Below are 26,480 nucleotides of genomic sequence, written 5' to 3' on the forward strand. Positions count from 1 at the left end.
TGCCAAAAGAACAAACAGATCTGTATTGTAAGAAGTGCAGCCAGAGTGCTTGATTCTTGGAGGCCAGGGTGGCCAAACTTCATCTCTTATACTTTGGACATTGTCAGGAAGGACCAGTCACTGGAGAAGGATATCATGGTTGGTAAGGTGAAGGGTCAGAGAAAAAGAGGGAGACCCCCAGCAAGATGGATTTGCAAAGTGGCAGCATCAATGGGCTCAAGTGTGGCAATAATTGTGAGGTTGGCCCAGCACCAGGCAGTGTTTCATTCTGCTGTGCATAGGTTTCTATGAGTCAGTACCAACTCAATGGCACCTAACAACAATAACAAACCAACCCAGTATACTAAAGAAACAAGGTTGTTCCTTAATATGAAGAATACTTGCATTCCAGTTGGATTTTTGAGTCAATGCATTCATAGTTCATAAAATTGTTGCAATTTTCACTTGTTCTCAGTATCAAATATCTTTATCTACCTTGGTTCCAGTTCTGGTCAACTAGCCATCCAAGCTATGTCAAATGGGTACTAGCTGCAAGTTTGGGAGTTCACACAACCTCCCTGTCCTTCAGATCTACTGACTGCTTCACTCTTATCCCTAGCCCCCCAGGGGTTAGGTCAGTTATACAAAGACTTTCAACTGTGTGGATCATGACAAACTGTGAACCACATTGTGGAGAATGAGTACTCCAGAACACTTAACTGTGCTCATGAGAAACCTGTACATTGACCAAGAGACAATTGTTTGAGTAGAACAAGGGGACACTGAATGGTTTAAAATCAGAAAAAGTGTGTGTCAGGGTTATATTCTTTCACCATACTTATACAATATGTATGTTAAGCAAATAATCTGAGAAGCTGTATTATATGAAGAAGAATCTGTCATCAGGATGAGAGTAAGACTTATTAATAACCTGGAATATGTAAATGATACAACCTTGCTTGCTGAAAGTGAAGAGGACTTAAAATACTTACTGATGAAGATCAAAGATCACAGCCTTCGGTATGGGTTACACCTCAGTGCAAAGAAAAAAAAAAATCCTCACCACTGGACCAATAAACAACATTTATATAAATGGAGAAAAGATTGAAGTTGTCAAAGACTTAATTTTGCTCTGATGAACCATCAACACTTATGGAAGTAGCAGTCAAGAAATCAAATGATGTATTGCTTTAGGCAAATCTGCTGCACAAGACCTCTTTAAAATGTTCAAGAGCAAAGATGTCAATTTGAGGACTAAAGGGTACCTAATCCAAACCATGGCATTTTCAATAGCCTCATGTGAAAGTTGGATAATGAATAAAGACCACAGAAGAATTGATATATCTGAGTTATAGGGTTGGAGAAGAATATCAAAAATACCATGGACTGCTAGAAGAACAAACAAATCAGTGTTGGAAGAAATACAACCAGAATGCTCCTTGGAAGCCAGGATGGCCAAACTCTCATATTTATGATATATTGTCAGGAGGGACCAGTCCCTGGAGGAGGACAACATGCTTGGTAAAATGGTGAGTCAGCAAAAAAGAGGAAGACCCTCAATGAGATGGATTGGCACAGTGACAGTAGCAATGGACTCAAGCTTAACAATGATTATTAGGATAGTGTCGAACCAGATAATGTTTCTTTCTATTGTCCATAAGGTCGCTGTGTGTTGGAATCAAACTAGACAGCCCCTAAGACCAGCAAGAATTTTAATAAATTGACTGAGGTAGTATATATACAAGGAGCCCTGGTAGCATAGTATGTTATGAGTTATGCTGTTAACTGTAAGGTTAGCAGTTAAAATCTACCAGTTAGTTCTTAGGAGAAAGATGAGGGTTTCTGCGCCCGTAAAGATTTACAGCCCAGGAAACTCACAAGGTCACTACGCATCAGAAATGACTCCACAGCACACACCATCTATACATATGGAGCTATGATAGCATAGTGGTTATGAGTTGAGCTGCTAACCTCATGGACAACACTCTGAAACTACCAGCCGTTCCAATGGAGAAAGATGAGGCTTTCTGCTTTCGTAAAGATTTACAGCCTCAGAAACCCTATGTATGTGTGTGTGTGGTGGTGGCGGTGGTTATGTGCCGGGGAGTCAGTTCTGACTCATAGGGACCCTTTGTAGTGTTTCCAAAGCTATAAATCTTTATGAGCGCAGAAAACCTCTTTCTCCTGTGGAACAGCTGGTAGTTTCAAACTGCTAACCTTGAGGTTAGCAGCCCAACTGTGCTACTGTAGTTATGATTTTTCCTTTTATAATTAATAAATATCTTGGAGGGACATACTTTGAAACTATATGTATTCTGTTTCCCTTTACATTTTTACTCATTAATTTTAACTTTGGGTTTCTGTTTTGAATCTTTGTTTCTTTTATTATATTCTGATTTTTCTTCAGAACATAGAGTGCTTTAGACTTGAAGGTAGCCTTTTGAAGAGTGGTGGTAGTTGTGTGCTTTCAAATTGGTTCTGACTTACAGGACCCTGTATTGGTTTTCCGAGGATATAAATCTTTACATGCGCAGAACGTCTCATCTTTCTCCGAGGAGTGACTGGTAGATTGGAACTGTTTACCTTGCTGTTAGCAGCCCGGCTCGTAATCATTATGTTTTCAGGGTTTCTTTTTTTAAGAGTAGCTAAATAATTTGTTTCTTGTGTATTTGCTGAAGCCTGTTTTATAACAGGCAGTAACTATGTGTCTAAGTATTGAGTCACAATATCTAGCTAAATAGTCAGGATTTAGATTTGAAAAGGATATAATCATATAAGCCAAATTTCTCAATTTACAAATAAGAACACTAAGACCCAGGGATATTTGATTATTGCCTAAGTCACGTGGTGATTTTTAGCCAAAGTTCAGCCCCAAGGTTGCCATCAGCAATGAATCTCTATCCTAAGCCCACTGTCAGAATGTAAAACAATTTGCTAAATAACAAGGGGCTTCAAAAAGTTTGTGGAAATGTTTCATTATCTCTTAATTCCCTTTTCTATGAACTCTCTGAAACCCTCTTGTATTGATGGTGCTTAAACATGACTGATTATTAGACTCATTTGTGTCACTAGGTAAAAGTGCCATCTTGTTCCGCAACAGCTGTGTCATAGTAGAGTCTGTGGATTTAGCTTTCTTCATTTCAAAGAGTAAAAATTCCTATCCACTTAAAATACATATACCAACTTTGTCATATAAGAATCCCAAATGCCTTGGAAATGCTAAGTAATGTCACAATCCTCTTCAGAAAACTTTAGCAGTTCTCAGATTGCTATAACATCAAGTTCTGAATTATTAAAATTGTTATAATTCCCATAGAAACAAGTGACTAATATTGTAAATTATTTTTTTTCCTACTTAAAAAAAAAAATGCAGACTCACTAGGAAAATTTTTTCTCTCAAGGCCCTTATCTCATCACTCTTGACTGTTTCTTCATTTCCTCATTTTTAGCTTCTTTTAAAAGTTAGAGCAAGGAGCTCTGGTAGCGTAGTGGTTATGAATCAGGCTGCGAACCTCAAGGTCAGCAGTTTAAAACTACCATCTGTTCTGCAGGAGAAAGATGAGGCTTTCTGCTCCTGTAAAGATTTACAGCCTCAGAAACCCTATACGGGGGTCACTATGAGTCGGAAACGACTCCACGGCACATAACAACCACCACAGTTAATAGCAGCCTCCTCACTTCTCCACAGATAACTTGTGCTTATGGCACTTAACAATTTCCATATCAGTGTATTTGATCATATTGCTCCTTATGCTTAAAATGTGCTGTACTCTCTCCCTCACCCATCCATGTCTTCCCATCTCCCAAGGTCCAGGTAATGACAGACTTTCTCCAGTTACTGCCTCAACTATTATGAGATTATAGTTCATTTCACATACTGCGTTTTCCTTTCAGATAATAGGAAATCAAATGAAGGGATCGCTTTAAGTAAACTTAAATTGTTATTTAGAATTAAATCCTTTGTGTTCCAAGAATCCAACATAATTACTATAGAAACTTTGCATCTTTCAGAGAGACTCAAAATGGGCTTCAGGCTGTGAAGAGTAACTTTTGAAGACAGGAAGTCTTCAGAGATGGCCAAAAGCAACAAAGTCAAATCACACAGCACAGTAGGGATTCTCAAAGCATCCATTAGCATCAGAATATCCTGGGCTAGGAATTTAAGGTGTATTAGCATTTCAAATCACCAGCTGCTCCCCAGAAGAAAGAGGAGGCTTTCTGCTCCCATAAAGATTTACAGCCTTGGAAACTCTATTCAGGGTGGCTATGAGTCAGAACAGACTCCATGGCACATCACCACCACCACCACCATGATTCAACAACTGCATTCTCACTACATGACCTTGATTCTGATCTTGAGTGGGAGGAGGAAGAGGCTTGAGACTGCATTTTTAATAAATAACCCAGGCAATACATTATATACACTAAAGTTTGAGAACAACCATAATAGTCTGGGACCTTTTATAAGTTAAAGTAGAGTCAGATATGAAGCATTGTGTTCTCTGTAATAGTTATCTAATATCCTGTCTAATGTTCCTCATAGCAATTTATTGTTTTTATGAATCTATGTTCAAAACGAGAAAAAAATGTGTGGTAAATTATAAAACTTTATGGATCACATCTTTTTGCTTGTGAAAATAGAACAAAACCCTGAACAGCTGAGAAAGTAACCCTAGAGACCAAAAATACTTTTTGAAAACAAAAACCCTACCACCTTTATGTCAAGGATATAAATATTAGGTTACATAACAATTGCCAAGTATTAAGTTAAATCGGAAGACTTTAATTAGGATGTGAATTTATATTAGAGCATTTCTAATAATTATTTAAGCATTTAATAGAATCAATATTTTTTCACAACTATACATTAGAGCTATGAAAAATAGAATATTTGTTTTTTCATTTAACTCTACAGGTCTTGAAGCTTTCACAAGAATTTGAACAATTAAATCATTTTACTGTAGGGGGGAAAGCGGCAGCTGCTAATATAATTACAAGTGAAAATATCTGTAAGGATCTTGTGCCTAAAGTACCAATCTTGGAAGTAGAGATTCAAAGCCCAAAGGAAGAGAGAGAGAAGCTCTGGTAAACGGAGAAAATTCCATATCGCATTAATTATCTGGAGGGCATTTCATTCACCTTGATCATTTTAAGAATCTGGCTTTCATTTCCAAATGACTGTAGAGGAAAAATTAGTTATAAGTGTTACCCAAAGAGTTTTTCTTTTGATAAGCCATTACGTTTTAAAACCTTCGTCCTTCTTTTAAAATAAACATATGCCTTTAATAGAAAATTTGAAAAGTATGGAAAATTATCTTGTTGTTGTTGTTTTCAGCCATTGTTGAATCAGTCCCCCACTCATAGGGGGTAGTCACTGTGCACACCAGGATCAGATCATTGTGATTCATGGGGTTTTCATTGGCTGATTTTTTTTTAATGTTGACCATCAGCCTATTCTTCCTAAAGAGATTGTAATATCTGTAATTCCACCACTCAGTGAAGTTAACACCCCCCACCCCTGGCTTTTTTCCATGCACATACTTTTATATATACATTTACACAATTAAGACCATATTCTGTAGAGAAGTCTGTTTTTGCTTTTATTTAATATTGTGTCTTATAATGAAGTTTTAAGAATCTCGCTCTTTCTTTTTCTCTCTCCCTCTATCTTTGGTTATGCTTGTTCTCTAACTACAGTCATTATTTCTACTTTTTCATCAAAAGTATCTTTTACAGAAAGATAGAAAAATTAATTATAATCAAATTTTTGTCTGGGAAAAAGCCTAGAACTAGCTAACCTAAAGGAAATAGTAGATGTTTATGATAAGCACTGGATTGCTAACTGCAAGGTCAGCAGTTCAAACCCACCAGCCACTCCTTGGAAACCCTATCCAGGGTAGCTATGAGTCAGAACCAACTCGATGGCACTTAACAACAACAACAACACTCTACTGAAAAATATACTCATTAGTGAACTGGGAAAATATGGTCAAATATAATTAAATATTCTAAGAGAGAAGAACATTTTTTTTTTTTTGCCAGTTTGGGTTTTATGCCTTCTTTAAAGTTGCATCTCAGTTTAGAGTGACCATTATTAACTCTAAGATTCACAATCATAAAATATACAAGAGGGGCTTCAACAAGTTTGTGGGAAATGAAAGACAATAGTATTTTCTCAAACTCTTTGAAGTTTTCTAAAGGACATATTTAGAAAGTGGTTCACAGTGTTCATAAGAGCAGAGGGCCAAGAAGCTAGGTCACAGTCTTTAGGTTTACTGTGGGAGAAATAAAATCTAGTTTTGGAGCACTGATATAGTGTGTTACAGGGTTTTGATGGGAGATTGCTTTATTAGCGCTAAATGAGAAAGATTGCAAAGAAAGGACCGTTGAATCCATATATGAGCCCCAGATGAAGACACCGTGACCTGGATTGATTAAGTAGCAATGGAGATGAAAATTGCCAATCTGAGAGCTCTCCAGAGAAGTAATTAATATTAATGATCAAAACTGAAAAACATCACCCAAGTTGGAGCGATTGGCAGGGATATTTATCACAGGGAGTAAGACTGTGACCTTGATTTATCTGGGGGTGGATAACCTTGCCATGAGAAAGAAACTGGGCTTGCTTAGAAAGAGCTCTTTTAATGCCACAAGTTTCCATGACTTGGTCCAAACTGCTGCCAGTTGCTGAGACTATGAGAAGTCTATGTAGCTGTTGTCTGGTTCCCCCTCTCCTCCCTTCATAGTCTTTTCCTGCTTGCTTATTTCTATGCCCACTTCATACATCCTGATTATATTATGTCCATTTCTATGCCCACTTATTGTAGGTCCAGATTAATAAAGAATACGAATGCCTATGTTACAGAATTTGGGCAATGGGAAACTACTGCAGGTTTAGTGGCATGGAAGAGATAATTTTGCTTTAGAAAAGCCCCACTGCCTTCTGTATTAAAAAAAATGGTTGTTGGTACAAGAATGAAGGCAGTGATTCCAGTTGTTGTTGTTAAGTGCCGTCAAGTCACTTCCAACTCATAGCGACCCTGTATAGGGTTTCCAAGGAGTGGCTGGTGAACTTTAACCACCGATCTTGTAGTTCAAACCGACTTTGCAGTCCAGCACATTAACCCACAGTGCCACACCAGAACTCCAGTGAGTCCAGTTAGGAGGAAGTTAAAATAATCTAAGTGAGAGATGATAGTGTTTGTGGGAATGAAGATAAGTAGATGAAACTGAGTAGAAGTAAAATCAACAGGATTTACAGTTTGATGAGTATAACAACTGAAGAAGAAGGGTATGGCAGGCAGGGGCTAAGGTATGGGAAGAAGTTAAGGATGACTGTTAAGTTTCTAGTTTGATGGTGCCATTCACTAAGTTGTGGAACACTGCTTTTGAGGGAGACAGAGATGAGTTCAGCTCTTGGCACACTGACTTTGAAGTGTCTTTGAAATAGCCAAGTAGAGATTTTCAACCAATAGTTGGATGTATAGATTTGAAACTCAGGAGAGAAGCCTGGACTGAAAATAAATTTGGAAGTCATCAAAAAATACAGGGTAGCTAAAGTTATGTGAATGGATCAGATGGTCCTGTATATTGCTTGACAAAAGTACCGCTGTATAAGTGATAAAAAAAAAAAAAATACTCCACAAAAGTGCCAAGAAACAGTAGCTGGAGAAGTAGAAGAAAAATCTGTGAAGTATTAAGTATTAAGTACTGCCAAAAAGCCAAGTAAAATAAGGAATTAAAAATACTAAATTTAGTAATATGGAGGTGGTTGGCAATTTTGATAAGAGTAATTCCAATTAGGACTCCTGGTGTGGCACTGTAGGATAAACATTGGTCAGCGGTTCTAACCAACCAACTGCTCCTTGGAAACCCTATACAGGGTCACTGTGAGTCAGAACCGACTCAACATTTCACAACAACATCAACAGTTCTAATAAAAGACAGAAAACAGATTGCCTTCTGGTTCCTACTCCATGGGATTGGAAATGGGAAGGAACTGAGAAGTGAGTGGGAGATGAGAAAGTGAAAATGGTAAGTGTAAATAATACTTCCCAAAAGATTGCATTATGAATGAAGAAGAAAATCTGCAAGGAAAAGAAAGTTTATTTTCTGGTTTAAACTCTAAATGGTGATGGAAAAGAGTTCCAAAATTTATAGGATAAGGATTCAGGGTACCAGCAGAAAGAATAGACGTAGCCAAGAGGTAAACCATCTTGTCTATTGTAACAGGAGGAACAAAGGGAGGAAGGATAGGGATTCACTTGAGTGTTTAAGTTGAGAGGATATCAAGGACTTGTTCAATAATTTCTGTGTCCTCTATGAAATATGAATAAAGTTATTTGCTGAAAGTGAGAGAGGAAATGGAAGTATCCAAGCTTTTAAAAGAGTGGAGAAGATTTGAAATAATCACTGGAGAACAGACAGAAAGACAACTGGGAAGAGCTTGTTGTTACATGCCATCAAGTCAGTTCTGACTCAAGGCAACGCTGTTTACAAAAGAACGAAACACTTCCTGGTCCTGCACCATTCTCCTCATTGTAGTTATGTTTGAGCCCATTATTACAGCCACTATGCCAATCCGTCTCATTGGAGGTCTTCCTCTTTTTCAGCAAGCATGAAGTCCTCTTCCACAGGATGGTCCCACTTAATAACATGCCAAAATTACATGAGATGAAACCTCACCATACTCAGTTCTAAGGAGTATTCGGGCTGTACTTCTTCCAACCAGATTTTTTTTGTTCTTCTGGAAGTTCATGGTACTATCAGTATTCTTTGTCAACACCATAATTCAAAAATGCGTCAATTCTTCTGCAGTCTTCTTTATTCGTTGTCCAACTTTCACATGGATATGAGGATTGAAAATATCATGGCTTAAATCAGGCTTACTTTAGTCCTCAAACTGACATCTTGCTCTTTAATACTTTAAAGAGGTCTTGTGCAGCAGACTTGTCAAATGTAATTCATCATTTGATTTCTTAACTGTTGCTTCCATGAGCACTGATTGTGGGTTCAAGTAAAAGAAAATCCTTGACAACTTCAATCTTTTCTCCATTTATCATGATGTTGTTTATTGGTTCAGTTGTGAGAATTTTTGTTTTCTTTACATTAAACTGTAATCCATACTGAAGGCTATATTCTTTGATCTTCATCAGCAAGTGCTTTAAGTCTTCTTAAAGCAAGCAAGGTGGTGTCAGCTGCATATTACTGGTTGATAATTAGCCTTCCTTTAATCTTGACACCACGTTCTTCTTCATATAGTCCAGCTGGAAAGGGCAGGAAGTATTAAAGTTCCTTCCAATTAGGACTGGAGACCTCTAATTTATATGGCATCCATCTTTGAAAATATGTGATTTTCTTTAGCAACATTTGTCAATTTTAATATAGGCATAAGAAGACCATTAGGTTTATCCAGGGTTGAAGTTTTGTCACATAAGTGCAGTGGAAAGACAATGAAGCAAGAGAATTGAACATTTATTTGTTTAGACAGTGATTAAAATAATGATCCCTAGATTCTACATTGGATAAGAAGCAAGTAAAGGAAATTTATGGAGAGAGAGAAGAAAAGAAAAAGACAATGTACTTATGATTGCACTGAGAGCAAATTATGTAAAAAAACAAGATAAAGCTGGATTAGGATTGTTGTTGTTAAGTGTCATTGAGTCTGTTTCAACTCATAGCTACCCTCTATAGCTAATTTTATATAATTATTACTCCAGAAGTGAAGCAGTTGTAGATGATAAAATAATACAAGATATGAACAGTTGCGCTTTAGAACTAGAATTGAAATTGGGAAAGATGAGGAGGGACTTGGAAACAAAATGAGATGCCCAAGGAAGTATAATGCAAATTATTGGTGGGTGATCTATATGGATCTTGAAATCTTCCAGAATGATGCCAGCCAGTAAACTATGAGCCAAAAGTTGAAGGTGGTTCAACACAACTGGCATGGTAATATGCACATAGAAATGGGTCAATAAGCAAAATTGATTGATTCTTGTAGTATATCTCTTCCACTAGATTGTAAGCTCCTTTAAGGTAATGAGCTATTTCTTGTTTTACTGTTGCTTTACTTATAAAGTAATGTGTTCTTAGAATAGGAGAGTCCTGTAGGAATCTTCTAACCCAGTAGTTTTAAAACTTCTACTCTCGAAAACTTCAGGAATTCTGTAGAGTGAACTCAGAAATTACCTTGGGAGATGAGAAAAGACGGATCAGTGGGAATGTGAGCCCCCCTCCCATTTCCATTATATATATATATATATATATATTGCTCTGTGTATATTACTTCAAGAAAGTATCCATAGTTATAAGTTTGAAAACCACTGATAATTAGAAAGTCTATTCTTTTTACAGGTGAGGTCTCTTAGACAAAGACCAAAGTCAAATGTATAGCAAATTATCAGCATAACTGGGATGAGGACCCAGGTCTCCTAACTCTGAGTCAGGAGAAATTACCACTTTACCTATTTTAGAAAAGATATATTGTCATAAATATCTCAAGGATAAAATGGTGCTGGAATCCTTGGGTTCTAGCTCAGTTTCTGGGAAAGTGGGCTTTATGGTGCTGGAAAATGGTTTAGGACTCAGTGTCTCTATATGCCTAATATAGGGAATGAAATAGGAGGAAGAATGAAGCCTAGTCTATCTTTTTCTGAACTACATATTTAGTGTCTGGATCAATGGCTGACACATAGTAGGTATTCAAAAAAGTATTTTGAATTAATGGAATTTCTCTCTCTCCAATGGAGTCAGAGAAAAAGAGGAAGATCCCCAACCAGTTGGATTGGCCAAGTGACAGCATCGATGGACTCAAGCATGGCAACAGTAGTGAGATTGGCCCAGGATCGGGCAGTGCTTCGTTCTGCTGTGCATAAGGTCACTATGAGTCAATACCAACACAATAGCACCTACAACAACAACTGTATACTTGAAACTGAACCCAAAGTTTAGTCCAGACCGAACAGATCCCCAGAGCTTGGTTTATTAGGAAACTTGGGCCAAAACAACTCATAGTTTTACTTGACCTTAATGCCTTAATGACCTTTATTTCTTCTAGTACACTCTCATTCACCAGCTCATTGCATCCTTACTACCTTTACCAGGAATTGTATGATAAATCTTTAAGTTGACTTGAACTTCCAGTTGAAATTGTCAGTGAATTTTTATCCAGTCCACAGACTACCTATGGAGTTTTTCTCTTCCTTCAAACTGTACCTTCCCCAATCTAACCCATTCAGTAAATAGCCTATTCACACAGATGATCACAAATCAAAATCTAGGGATCACCTGATTCTCTTCACATGTAATCCATCAACATATCTTTTTAGTTCTACCATCAAAATTTTAATTTTGAATCTGTTTATTTCTAGCTATATCTTCTTAGTTAACTTCCTTGCTCCCGTACCTCCCTCCCAACCCGTTCTCTATAGAGCAATCAGAGTAGTCTTTCCAAAATGCAAATTGAATAGTACTCCCTCTCTTAAAACCTCTCAATGGTTTCTTATTGCACTGAAAATAAAACCCTTACCATGACCTATGAAGCTCTCCATGGCTTGGCCTTTGTCTACTTTCCAATTTCCTCCCCAGCTTCTATTGTGGTTAATTCCATCTCATCTTCTCAGAGAAGCAAAACCTAGCCAGCATGTCGAGAGAGATACTAACTCCTGCTCTCCAAATATTCTCTAACAGATCAGTTTGTTTGTGACTTAACACAATTGGTAATTGTATTGTTTACTCTTTTGTTATTTATTCCTCCCATTCTTCATCTAGATGTATACTCTGTGAGACCATGGACCTTGGCTGACTTGTCACCCTTGAACCCTTAGCATGTAATGCAGTGCTTGACATATAATTGATGATGATGGTATACTATTGAGTCCGTTTCTACTCATAGTGATCCTGTATAGGGTTTCCCAAAGCTGTAAATCTTTATGGGAGGAGAAAGCCTCATCTTTCTCCTGTGGAGCAGCTGGTGGATTCGAACTGCTGACCTTGTGGTTAGCAGATCAACACATAACCCACTACAATAGTATCCAGGAAATATTTGATGAGTGAGTGAATGAATTTTTAAATTTTCCTTCCTTTTTGGGAACAGAATTGTATTGAAAGATACCCCTATTCTTCTCTTATATTAGATTTCAGATCATTTTAATAATACCTTGTAGGTTTTCAAAAATGCTTTCACATTTTACCTCATAAGATTCTAACAATTTTATTGGTAAATCAAGGCTCCCTTACAAATGAAGAGACTGAGACTTTGAAAGATTATGCTTTGTCAAAGGCTACATAAATAGTCGGTAGAAAATACAGGACTAGAACTCTCTGCTTCTACTTTGTTGCAGCCACTTTTCGTCTAGTACATGTTCAAGACTGTTATGTCTTGAATCTTTGCTTATGTTCAAGACTGCCTAGAAAAAGACTGGGATAGGATGTTACGTATGCTTTCCCTATCAACTGAAGCCTACTGAGAACTACTCCCAGTGCCTTCCCCTGCCTCCATCCTTTTTTTGTCAGCCTCCCTCTTACTGACTATTACAGTAAGTTAACGCATGTTATCTTAAAGGCATTTTGTTCTTCATCACATACTGTTTTGTATCATTTGAATATATTATCTTAATACACTGCTGAGTTAAAAATATAAAATTATTCTTTTTTCATACAGTGTTAGAGAAATTTTTAAAGGAAAAAAAAGTCTACAATGTTTCTCCTTATTCTGTTTAGTTTTTTTTTTATGTATGTACATTTTCATATAATATGTGTGCATATGTATGAAGGGGCTTCAAAAGTTCATGAAAAAATTCCATTGCCTTTCAATTCCATTTCTCCACAAACTTTTTTGAAACCCCTTCATATATACTGTTTTGGGCACTATCATTCTACTTAATTTGGTAAGTATTTTTGGACGTTGATGGATAGTTTTTATCACTTTCAATTTAATTTATCTTATTTCCTTAGCCACTTCCTTGTCTTCATTTTTTCAGTATTTTAAATAATATGGTTTTGAAAGTTATTGAATTTTTAGTTTGTTGTTGTTGTTGTTGTTGTTGGGTGCCACTGAGTCAGTTCCGACTCATGTACTGCCTGGTCCTGCACCATCCTCACAATTGCTATGTTATGTCCATTGTTGCTGCCACTGTGTCAGTCCACCTTACTGGAGTCTTCCTCTTTTTTTTGCTGACCATCCACTTTACCAAGCATAATGTCTTTCTCCAGAGGCTGGTCCTTCCTGACAGCAGGTCCAAAGTATGAGAGATGGATTAATTCAGCCAAAACAGATTTGTTCTTCTGGCAGTCCATGTACTTTAAGTATTCTTTACCAGCATCATAATCCAAATGCATCTTTTCTTCTCCAGTCTTCCCTAGTCACTGTTCAGCTTCCACATGCATATGAGGGAATGGAAAATACAATGGCTTGGGTTGGGCCCATCTTAGTCCTCAAAGTGACATCTTTACTCTTTAACACTTTAAAGAGGTTCTTGCAGAAGATTTCCCCAATGCAATGTGTGATTTGACTTCTTGACTACTGCTTCCATGAATGAGCATTGATTGTGTATCCAAGCAAAAGGAAGTCTTTGACAACTTCAGTGTACTCTCCATTGATCAAGAGATAAGATTGAAGTTGTCAAAGACTTCATCCTCTTAATAAATAGAGATAAGATTGAAGTTGTCAATAACAATTTCAGATGCTCTTCTGACGTCCATTTGGGTCTTTTCCTTCTTTCCTATCTTTTCAATGACTTTTTGCTTTCTTAACATGATGTGCTTGATATCATCCACAACTCCTGTGGCCTTCATTATTAGTGTCTAATGCATCAAATCTGTTCTTGAGATGGTTCCTAAATTCAAGTGGGATTAAACTCAAGGACATGTTTTGGCTCTTGTGGACTTGTTTTAATTTTCTTCCACTTCAGCCTAAACTTGCTGAATGTGAGCAATTGATGGTCTGTTCCACAGTCAGCCCCTGACTATGTTTTGAATATTGAGAGGTTTTCTATCATCTTTTCCCACAGATGTAGTCAATTTGATTCCTATGTGTTCTATCTGGTGACGTTCATGTATGTAATTGCCATTTATGTTGTTAAAACTAGGTATTTGCAATTGAATAAGTCGTTGGTCTTGCAAAATTCTATCATGTAATCTCCAATGTTCTGTTGTGCACAGGGCCAGTTTGAGTCAGCACTGACTCTATGGCACCAACAACTACAACAATCAGGTTTCCTAGGTTTTAAATCTTAGTGGGGAGCAGAAAGCCTCATCTTTTTTCCATGAAGTAGCTGGTGAGCTCAAACCACCAACCTGTGGTTCACAGTCCAGTGCTTATACCTTTCTTTTTTCCTGTTCACCTCTCTACCAGAGCCCTGACTCAGCATACATCCACATACACACACTATACGTTTACGTAGCTTATGCCTACCCATCAGTCAGGCCTCAAATTGCTTACCACTAGTTTAATCTAGAAGTCCTAGCAAGGTTAGCAGTTCAAATCCACCAGCCACTCTTTGGAAACCCTATACCGGGTTGTTATGAGTCAGACTGACACAACAGCACTTAACAGCAACTGTTTAATCTAATCACTTGTTTACTTATCTTTATTTTCCACTAGACTCTGAACTTGTTGTTAGGTGACATCAAGCCAGTTCCAACTCATAGTGACCCAATGCACACCAGAATGAAACACTGCCCATCCTGCACCATCCTTCCAGTTGGTAGGTTGGAGCCCATTGTTGTCACCACTGTGCCGTTGCAACTTGACCCTGCACTTTACCAAGCCTGATATCCTTCTGCAGGGACTGATCCCTCCTGACAACCTGTCTAAAGAACAAGAGATCCATCCTTGCCTCTGATGAGCATTCTGGCTGTTCTTCTTCAAGACAGATTTAAATTCCTTAGGGCAGGGATTGTGTCCTGTTGTAATAACCCTATTGTATTTGTTGTTGTATACCCTCAGATCAATTTCATTTCATGGTGACCCTGTAGGCCAGAGCAGAACTGCCTCTTAGGGTTTCCTAAACTGTCATCTCTATGAGACCAGATCACCCAGGCTTTTCCATCTAGTAGCTGGTGACTTCTGACCCTGACCTTGCACTTAGCAGCCAAACACTTACTCACTAGACCACCAGGGGTTCTTGTAGTAACCCACTCAACTCAAAACGCACTGCCATCTAGTCCATTCAGACTCATAGCAACCCTGGAATGGGTTTCCAAGGCTGTAAATCATTATCAAAGCAGAAAGCCTCATCTTTCTCCTGCAGAGTGGCTGGTGGGTTTGAACTGCCAACCTTATGGTTAACATTCCAGTGTTTATCCTACAGCATCACCAGAGTGCCACAGTAGCCTTGTTGTTGTTGTTAAGTGCTTTCAAGTCATTTCTGACTCATATAGACCCTGCATAGGGTTTCTGAGGAGCGGCTAGTGAATTTGAACCTCCGACCTGTGGTTATCCTACAGTGCCACACCAGGACTCCACAGTAGCCCTAGTGCCTACCAAAATTCCTGGTGCTTACTGATAGATTTTCTTTTCTTCTGAAGCTATAGCTGCTAAATTAAAGGTTGAAAAAGTTTAAAAATCACTTAAACTTTGTCAGTTATATGTAGACAAAATCTGTGAGAGGTCATATTTCTGAGTGAAAGTAAAAAATATGACTCATTCATTTTTTTTATTATTGTACAGATATACACACAAAATATTCACCAGTTTAATAGTTTATACATGCACAATTCAGTGACACTGATTATACTTTTGATGTTATACAACCCTAGTCCCTTTCTTTTTCCAAATCGTTCTACCACCATTAAAGTGAATTCGGTGTCTCCACCAACAAGACTTGCACTTGGCCTCTCCTTCTTAACCTTGATGATTCATTCATGTTTTAAAAGTGTGCTTATAAGAATAACTGCTCTGCTATTGAACTCAAATTGAAAATCTCATGCACAATACATTCTTGACTTGTAACTTTTTTTTTCTCCAAACCTGCTACTAGAATGAACATTTTGATAGTTGTTGTTTTTTGTTTTGTTTTTTTACTGTTGTATTTGTACCAAGTCCCAAATTAGGAGAAAATAAGCAGAAGGAAATTCCAGAGGAGTCAGTAAAGGAGGGCACTATTCCAGGAAAAGGGCAGAAGGAAGAATACTCACAACAGAACCAAGATATGAGAGATGAAGAACAGCAGTTCCCCATAGAACCTGAGGAAGTTGTGAGGCTTAGAGAAGCGCTGAGCCGTATGAATGAGAGCCTGTTCCAGTCTCAGAGCTCTGGGGATAGTTCAGATGACCTTAGCGCCCAGGTAGGTACTGTACCTCTGCATGAGCTCCACCTGGATCCATTTCATCCAATCAGTTGTGGATATAAGCATAATCTTTATATTACCATTAATGTATTATTTATTGAATACTGTAAGTATGACCTGAAAAGTAATAAAATAGTAACTAAAATCTGAGCTAAGCTCATCAATTGACACTTTATTATAAAGTGTTTTTAGACTCCATCTAGGCTCAGCAAAGGACAATGTTATGATTGTCAGTGTCTGTCATGGGCACGTGGGAATACAGCATATGTGCCAATTTTTCCATTCCTGGTATATAGCTTAGATGTACAAAGTACTTTGTTTTACTGGAGGAAAGACCACGGACTTGAAATTGTTTTAAATATGGCTATTGTGGCACTGTGGGTTAATACACTGGACTGCAAAGTTGGTTTGAACTGCAAGGTTGGCAGTTCAAACTTACCAGCCACTCCTCGGAAACCCTATAGAGAGTCGTTATGGTTTGGAACCGACTCGATGGCACTTACCAACAAAAACATTGCTTTTATTAGAGATCTGCCTGCAGGAAAATGAAGGGATTGCCTACCAGCCACTCTTCAGTCTTTCTACCTCAATTTCATAGGTTCTCTTTTATACATTCCAAGATCTTGATGCATACTTCTCTCCAGAGATTATCTTGAGATCCACAGAGAAGGAATGCCTCTGTACTCATAAATAGTCACACTTCAGAAGGCTGATGATTTGCATTTGAAAGTGATTCAAGCATACGTTTGTAAAACGACAAGTACCAATAACAAGAGTCAAAAATATATCTGATGATAGAATGAATGTAAAACTAATGTTCTCCCATGTAGACTATCACACAATTCACAATAAAACATTTATTAAAAAAAAAAAAATATATATATATATATATATATATTTGAGAAGAGATTCAGTACACGGTTCAGAAATTTGGCAAGTCATAATAGACAAGGAAAATAGATACCTGGAAGGCGATTCAAATACACATTTGAAAGAAAAGAGAGTAACTTAATTGGTTCAAAAAACAAAGGTGAATAAGACATTATATAGCCAAAAAGAGGTTATAAACATTTCTAAGACAGTGCCTTTATTGGACATTGAACCTGTTTAGAGAAGTTAGGCAGAGGCTGAACACTAAACCATAAAGATTTTAAGAATCTGGGCTTAAGAGTTTAAAATAATCATTGTACTTTTAGAGTGTGAAAGTTAAAGTACAAAAAGTAAAACCCTAATTTATTAATTTTTATTAAAGGATTAATATTTGAATGATTGGCAACCCCAAGAAAAGAAATGGAAAAATAATTAAATAAAAATTCTAAGGGGAAACCGAGTGTTAATAGTCATTTTGGGGAAGGGCAGATAGTGCTGTATACTATATAATGTCTTACGGTTTCACATAATTCTAGCAACGTTCAATCATTGTTTTCCAGAATCATGACCCTGAATGATTGAAAGAAGCTTAAATTGATGCCATTCATTTCTTAACCAATATTAATTGGTTAATTATAATTTGTTAAGACAAACACAGCAATCAACAAAACAGCAATCAAAAAGATTTCAGAGGAAAAAAAATTGTATTTTGAGCCTGACATTTCCCAAAACACTGTCACACACATGATTTCATTTAATCCTTTAAGAAATCAAGGAGGCAAGTACAGAATTTTTTCTGTAATACACTATGCAGGGAAAATTTCAGAACCCCCTCCTATTTGCAAGGCTCTTTGACCACATTGGTGGCTAGAGGTTACTCTGCTCTTCAAACCTTGTGTGTGTTGTGCTGTGCTGTGTGAGTTTTTGGTCTTTACTCTTGCTGTCAAATTATAATTTCTAGTACCTGCTGCTATCCAGATGTACAATGTCTTCTTAATCTCAAAATGTGAAAATTTAAACAGCCTCAGACTCAATGCAAAATGATTAAGATTGTTTATAAATGGTCAATACTTAGGAAAAGAACCATGAGAGCCTCTTTTGTGAGTAAGTTTTGGGAGCTCTGTTGCTCCTATGTATTTTTCATGACATCTTTCATAGCTGCTGGTGACCTTTGGAAGATGAATTTCTGCTGTTCACCAATAGTCCAGGTGAAGTTTCAGAAGAGCTGAATTCTAGATATTTCTTTCCCAATATTCATGAAACAAGTTGTAAACCACATTATCTGAATTTTGTAGGACTGAAACCTAGCTTAATGATTCTTCCTAACCTTACTATTTACTGTGCTCTAGGAGTCCTGGTGTGGCACTGTAGAATAAACACTCGACCATAAGATCAGCAGTTCAAACTCACCATCTCCTCCTAAGAAACACTATATAGGGTCACTATGAGTCAGAACTGACTCAAAGGCACTTTACAGCAACAACAATAGGCACTCTACAGCACACAACCACCACCATAGGGTCACTAGAGTGCTGCTGTGGTACTACAGGATAAGCACTCAACTGCAATGTCAATTTGAACTGCAGGTTAGTAGTTCAAATCCACCAGCCGCTCCTCAGAAACCCTATACAGGGTCGTTATGAGTTGAAACCGACTCGACAGCACTTAACAACAACAACAGTAACTATAGGGTCACTATATCCTGGTGTGGTGCTGTAGGATAAGCACCAGACAGCAAGGTCAGTTTGAACTGTAAGGTTGGCGGTTCATACTCACCAGCCGCTCCTCGTAAACCCTATACAGAGTAGCTATGAATCGGAACCAGCTTGATGGCACTTAACAAGAACATAGCTAGGGTCACTATGAGTCAGAACCAACTTGAAGGCACCTAACAACAACCAGGTTGCTATGAGTCAGGATCAAATAGATGACAATGAGGTTTTCTGTCATTGTCGTTGTTGTTACGTATTATACAATCCAATAAAACAAGAATAATTTACTGCCACTTCACAATTGAGGAAACTGAGGCTTTAGAAAGTTAATTTGACCAGAATGACACACTGATGAAGTCTAGGTTGCTCTACTCCACAGCTTGACCTTGCATCATTTTACTGAAAAATTCAAAATTAAGCAGCTACATGCCTCACATCAAGCTGATTTCCTAAGGAATGCTGGATCCCAAAGCCCTATGGGGTGTCATAGATTATCTTGGTGAATTTGTCCAGGGTTTGACCCTTAGATTTGCTGACTCAAAACTTTATGTATAAGCCCACTTAGAATAGATTGATGTCTTAGCGATAAACTCACATTGATCAAACTTATAAAACTATTGAATAAAATCAAAATGCCAATTAGTTATTCTTCTGTAATAATTCATTATAAATGCCACATGGACATATTTATAGGAATACTGCCTTTTTGTCCTCTAGAGAGCTAACAAGGACATTTCAACATCTAAAGGATGTTTGATGAATACGGTGTCAATACAATTAACTGACTTAGTGTCACGTTTCACATATGTAACAACACCAGATTTTGATAACCTATTAAGGAGCTCTGGTAGCGTAGTGGTTACGAATCGGACTGCGGACCTTAAGGCCAGCAGTTCGAAACTACCAGGCGCTCCGTGGGAGAAAGATGAGGCATTCTGCTCCTGTAAAGATTTACAGCCTCGGAAACCCTGTACAGGGTCGCTATGGGTCGAAAAACAACTTGACGGCACTTAACAACAACAACAACATTACATTCACATTCACTATTGAAGCCAGTAGTCTGTAACTTTAATTCTACAGTCTTGTCATTGGGATCAGTGTATGAATTTGGCTCATGTTTAAAGATTACTATTATGAAGTCCTAAGGTGCTCTGGTAGTGTAGCGGTTACAAATCAGGCTGAGAACCTTAATGTCAGCAGTTCGAAACTACCAGCTGTTCCGCAGGAGTAAGATGAGGCTTTATGCTCCCATAAAAATTTACAGCCTTGGAAACTCTATACAGGGTTGCTATGAGTCACAACTGACTCCACAGCACATCACCACCACCAGTAGCCTGAAGGGTGGAAGAAATCTGAGGCTTTCTGCTCCTGTAATGATTTACAGCCACAGAAACCCTATGCGATGAGTCAGAACCAACTCCACAGCACATAACCACCACCAGTAGCCTGAATAAGTTCTCAAGCCTTTATAATAGCATTCTAGCAGGGGAGTAATTTACTTGGTGGGGAAATTTACCTTGGGCCCCTAGTCTGACGGGCTGGTAGTTTCGATGACGCTTGCTTTTTGGAGAAATAATTTACAATCCTACTTTGGCAATGTGACTTGACTAAAATTGTTGGCAGGAAGAACTACTATTCTGGCTTTTCCCTTCTTCACAAAAGGCTAAAATATTCTGTGCCTTTTTCCATTCGTACAAATAAGGTGCTGCTTCTGTATGTCTCTGCTTTGGTGTGTCAAATAGCTATATAAGAGGCTGATTGTTAATTAATTGTTAAACATTGCCACGTGAGGTTAAGTAAAGTGGTAGGTCAAGGAGTTCTAGGCTTCAGGAAATCCTTATTTTTAGATGGAAGAAGAAAGTAGCTAAAGGAAAATTAGGTAGCAGAAGCATTAATGAGTAATGTTGTGGAGTTATTATGGGTCAGCCAATAGAGAGTCCTGATGTGGCACTGTTAATGCGCTGGACTGCAAAGTTGGTTTGAACCCCAAGGTCGGTGGTTCAAGCTCACCAGCCACTCCTAGGAAATCCTATACAGGGTCGCTATGGGTCAGAACCGACTCGACAGCATTTAACAACAACACAACATTGTGCTAAATGCCTGCATGCATTGCTGCAAAAACCACGTGAGGACATCCATTGATTTCACAAGGGAAATAGAGAATCAAACTCAAAATCAGCCCAAGGCCAATTCCGGTAAAGTAGAGGTCAGACATGCTTCCACCTTACAACCTTCTTTATCCTAGTCTGACACCAACTGTTCCTCCCACAGCACACTCTGCTTCACATCTAGGTTAGATAATCCATTGCAGTGGTCATACAGAATTCCTAACACTACTCATGATTATGGGGTTTATTGGGGAAGTGAACAGGGTACAATTCAGGATCAAAACTAACTCAGGACGCAGCAGGTCTCCAGTCAGGAATGCCTCTGGTCTGCCATTCTGCAGGCATACCTCACTCTTATTTTCAGTCTCTCAGCCATGTGGTCCTTTGGCCTCTGCCCTACTCAAGTACGTGTTACAAAGGTTAGCCTGTCTGTGAAGGCCCAAAGGGCACCTTCTTCAATTGAGCCAGTCTCCTACCTTAGACACTCAGCTTTACTCAGTCAATAGAACTAGACGCTGCTCTGCCCCTCTATGACACCGCCTCTGCTGTCACCTCTACTGTCACCTCTGCTGCCTGTAGTTGCTGTTTCTCTAGGTATGGATCTCATGTGTCACTCATGCTCTTTCTTATTGACAGTCCTGGGATCTTCTGTCTCTACTTCAGAGATGGCTCCTTTTAAACCTAGTTGGAGTACAAAACTAACCAATCCAGCCTGAGAGTCCTGTATTTCTTATTTGCATGTCTCACCCAATGACTTTGGAATTAAGAAAGCTTGATAGAAAAACCATATGAAGAAAATTCAAGGCACCACAATTACCTACTCTAATTTTGATCCTGACAGGGACCATTTATTAGTTGGGTGATCTTGGACCGGTTGCTCTACTTCACCCAACAGTTATTGTCCCTATTTTGAGATGAGGAAATTGATATGTAAAGAGACTAAGTAACTATGCTAAGATCACCCAACTAGTAAATGGTCCCTGTCAGGATCAAAAACTAGATGTGTCTACTTCCAGAACTAGAGCTCTTAATAATTACAATTCTATTAAAGAAATTTCTGCAGGAATCTTAGAGACTTGTCGCTCTTAGCCAAGCAAATTGGATTTGAATGGACTTTCTGATTAAACCAGGATAGGAATTGAAGGGCTAACAGGCTAACAGGCCTTGAGAAGCTCTCTGTGGCTTCAGGGACAGAAGACAGAACTAGAATAAGATAGAACTTACAGGTTTATCAGAAATCCATGGACAGGAAGCACACTGGACCAGGACTAATGAAACTTTACGACTGTGTTACGTATTTCATTGAAAAAGGCACTTTCCAATGACTTCTTTATCTATTCAACACAACTGTGTGTGCCTAACTGTTTGTAAAAAATCTAAATTACTACTCCTTTGGTTAAGGTAATTTTGTTGCACTAGAAACCTGATGGGATGGTGTGTTGTTGTTGAGAAGAATTGTCAGGTGCAAAAGGAGTGTGATGACAAAGGCCAGGAACTTAAGTTCTCTTGCTGAATCTTCTCTTTCCTTTTGTTAACACACATGCACATCCACACCATCATAATAGCTCCACTTCTTTACACATTGACTCTTTGAACGCGCCATTGAAAACATGTTTTACTCTAAAACTATCTATACTTCTGTTCCCCTTCATTAATATGGGAAGAATTTTTTTTAATGTGATTGTCTATAATCAACTACCTTTGTTTCAAATAATTTTCCTAATAATTTCACTCTAATACAACAGGAATCAAATTATATGAACATGTACCAACTAGCTATAAGCATAAAGCATGATTTGTTATAAGTAAACTAAAGTGAACCAAAAATTTTTATGTGAATAATCACATTCTGACAATTCTGGCTTTGATCATTTGAGCCCATTTTTTTTTACCAACATTCCTTCAAATTTCTCTTTTAAAATATGTTTGTTTTAGTATTCGTCATCTGGAGTAAAACTAAAATATCAACCACAAGAAGAACTACAACAGCTTCGTCAGAATTTGCACCGACTCCAAAATCTGTGCAACTCAGCTGAAAAGGAGCTTCGATATGAACGAGGAAAGAACTTGGACTTAAAGCAGCATAATGGTTTACTTCAAGAAGAAAGCATTAAGGTAATTCTAGTGGACACATTCTTTATTGAAGGATCTGCAATGTGGTCGTAGTAGTGGTAGAACTCATCTAACTTCAGGGAGAATGAGAATTCCCATGAGGATCAGTCCAAAGCTGATTCCTATGAGGTGAAGGTCAGCCCTACCTCCACTTCCCAACTTTTACCAATTCTGACCCCAGCCACCCCTTCCCACGGCACTCTACTTCTCTGCTGGATTCAGTAATGCATTGTGACAGCCACACAGAATTTACAGACAATACTCAGTTACATAATTTATTAGGAAAGTAACATGGGATCAGGATTAACTTGGAAGTAACAAGAGCAAGGTCAGTGTCAGGAAGCACATTGGTAAGGGCTGGAAGGCTCCTTCAAGTTGAAGAGCACATCCTTCCCTCTTCCTTAGTTTAGTGTAGGACAGCTTGCATTCTCTCTCTCTCTCTCTCTCTCCCCCTCTGGTCTTCGCATGCCCCCTCAGGACAGACCTTCTCTTGACCCCCTTAGGAAGACTTCCTCTCTGCCCACTCTTAACCTCAGGGTACACCTACTCTCAGCCCCCTTAAGACAGGTCTCCTCTTGGCCTCTGCTCTACTGGACAAGTATTATAGTTCTTTTAGCTTTGCCAACAAGTGCCAAGAGGCACCCCACTCCATCAGCAAGACTCCTTCCTGAAGACACTCAGGTCGCTCTCACTCTGTGGGTCAGCAAATTTACTGTAGTTGCCTCACATCAGGAAGCCCCCAGTGCTTTCTCAAGCTAGTCTCCTGATTCTGTTGCCTCTGTTTCTGTCCATCTTACACTGGTTATAACAGTGTTATAGCTTTCTCTGTCTCCTGATCTAGGACGTTCTTGGTGCAGGAATCCCAGGTCCAAAAGCTCCTCTTCTTAATGATAATGATGTTCCCCCTCAATCTCTGTGAGATGGCCACTTTTATACACAAGTGTCTCAGTCCTTTGGGGCAGATTTTATACCCCCAATTTGCATGTTATTTTGTTGTTGTTGTTGTGTGTTCATGAGAAACCTATACATAGACCAAAATGTAGTCATTCAAACAGAACAAGGGGATACTGACTGGTTTAAAATCAGGAAAGATGTGTGCCAGGGTTGTATCCTTTCACCAGACTTAATCAGTCTATATGTTGAGCAAATAATCTGTGAAGCTGGATTAGATAAAAAAAGAATGCAACATCAGGATTGAAGGAAGACTCATTAAAAAACTGCGATATGCAGATGGTACAACCTTTGATAAGCCAATGATACAACCTTGCTTGCTGGAAGCCGAGAGGTCTTAAGGTACTTACTCATGAAGATAAGTAAAACTACAGCCTTCAGTATGGGTTGTACCTCAATGTAAAGAAAAGAAAAATCCTCACAGCTGGACCAATAAACATCGTGATAAATGGAGAAAAGTTAAAGTTGTCAAAGACTTCATTTTGCTTGGATCCACAATCTATGTTCATGGAAGCAGCAGTCAAGAAATCAAATGATGTATTGCATTAGGCAAATCTGCTACAAAAGACCTCTTTAAAGTGTTAAAGAACAAAGATGTCGCTTTGAAGACTAAGGTGCACCCTGACCCAAGCCATGTGTGATTGTTAAGGTTTTCTATCAACTTGATTGGACCAGGACTCTCAGTGGGTGACAGTGAAGATGGTATCACCCTCCATAATGAGAGCTAGTATAATGTCATCAACTCTGTTATGAGATCTGCTGTTTTTGTTGCTGTTAAGTGCCCTCAAGTCGGTTCCAACCCATAGTGACCCTGTATAGGGTTTCCAAGGAGCACCTGGTGAACTTGAGCCCCTGACCTTGCAGTTCAAACAACGTTGCAGTCTATCGCATTAACCCACAGCACCACACCAGGAAGACAACAAACAAAAGGACATTTTCTCAGGAGTGTGGTCTGCTTCCAATGTATTGGACTTTGGGGCTAAGCTATATGCTTTTTGCTGGGTCTGGATTCTGCATCTGGTTCATTGACCTACATTTCTTTGGACTTGAGCCAGTGGATTGCTCTATTGTTTATTGATCCTGGGAGTCATCAGGAGACTGCCGTCTTACCTGCCCAACCTACCTGCCTGTCATCTGACTTGTGGATCTTGGGCCATTTGACCCATGGTGTGAAGTGACAATATTAGTGCATAATGACAATATTAGTGCATAAAATATCGCCATCAATATATCACGTATTGGAGAAAAGCAGAGCTCTGGATGATTGTGTGTTTGATACTTTTCTGATATTTTGTCAGGATGATAACTATAGAGAAGCTGGTTGGTTGGTCCTTTAACTACAACAGACCAAGTGGTAAAGGGAGAAGATGAGCTCAGAGCTAAAGAGTCACAGCCCAAGCATCACATAGAAGACCTCAAAGTTTCCACTTATATCTTGAAAGAAAGCCTTATTTCTTATAGTAGCAGAGCTGGTATTGCCTAAAACCAAACCCAGAGTCTTATTGTAAGAGTGACTAAATTACAACGCCAGCTAAATTCCCAATTTTTAATGGAACACAAGGGCACTGATTGAGCAGAAATGGGATCCTACATTTGGGATGGAGACATATGGTCAGATCATTAGGAAGCCAGGGACATAGAGCTTCTAAATTTCATGGAATCACTGCAGAGGGAGAGAGAGGTACAATACACACCAAAAGAACTGCTTGGTTTTTCTAATATGTACAAACAGAAGCCTGGAGAATATGTGTGGGAATGACTAATGAGGTGTGGAATAATGGCACAAGGAACATGAAATTGAATCAATCTGAGTTTATTGATAGGGGTCCACTAAGAATAGATTCTGCCACTCATCTGTCAGTTTGTCATACTGTGGTGGCTTTGATGTTGCTGTGATGCTGGAAGCTATGCCACCAGTATTTTATACACCAACAGTGTGTAAAACAGAGCTATCCATTGTGGACAGTTTCAGAGGAGCGTCCAGACTAAGACAAACTAGAAGAAGGAGAGAAAGACTACTTCTGAATGTTTTGCTACTGAAAACCTTATGAATACTAGTAAGATATTGTCAGATGTATTGCTGGAAGATGAAAACATTATGAACTACAGCAGAACATTGTCAGACATAGCACCAGAAGATGAGCCCATCAGGTTTGAAGGCACTCAAACTATGACTGGGGAAGAGCTACCTCTTAAAAGTAGAGTTCACCATTGTGACATGAATGGAATAAAGATTTTGGGACCTCCATTTGCTGATGGAGCACGATTCAGAATGAGAAACAGCTGCAAACCTCCATTTATAATCAGAACATGGAATGTATGAAGTATGAATCTAGGAAACTGGAAGTTGTAAAAATGAACTGGAACCCATAAAGACTGATATCCTAGGCATTAGTGAGTTGAAATGAACTGGTATTGGCCATTGTGAATCTGACAATCTTATGGTTTACTACTCC

General features: G+C 38.5%; 1 protein-coding gene across 1 annotated transcript in view; it reads left to right on the plus strand.

Annotated features, from left to right (window-relative positions):
- The window catches only part of CCDC30 (coiled-coil domain containing 30), a 110,380-nt gene that overhangs the window by 10,133 nt on the left and 73,767 nt on the right, over window positions 1–26,480 (plus strand). The window contains exons 3-5 of the mRNA XM_006839829.1: window positions 4,895–5,064; window positions 16,025–16,268; window positions 22,897–23,076. Coding sequence (XP_006839892.1) covers window positions 4,895–5,064; window positions 16,025–16,268; window positions 22,897–23,076 — 594 coding nt within the window. The remainder of the gene's footprint in view (window positions 1–4,894; window positions 5,065–16,024; window positions 16,269–22,896; window positions 23,077–26,480) is intronic.

This window comes from Chrysochloris asiatica, unplaced genomic scaffold (assembly GCF_000296735.1).
Source record: "Chrysochloris asiatica unplaced genomic scaffold, ChrAsi1.0 scaffold00026, whole genome shotgun sequence".
Classification (NCBI taxonomy): Eukaryota; Metazoa; Chordata; class Mammalia; order Afrosoricida; family Chrysochloridae; genus Chrysochloris; species Chrysochloris asiatica.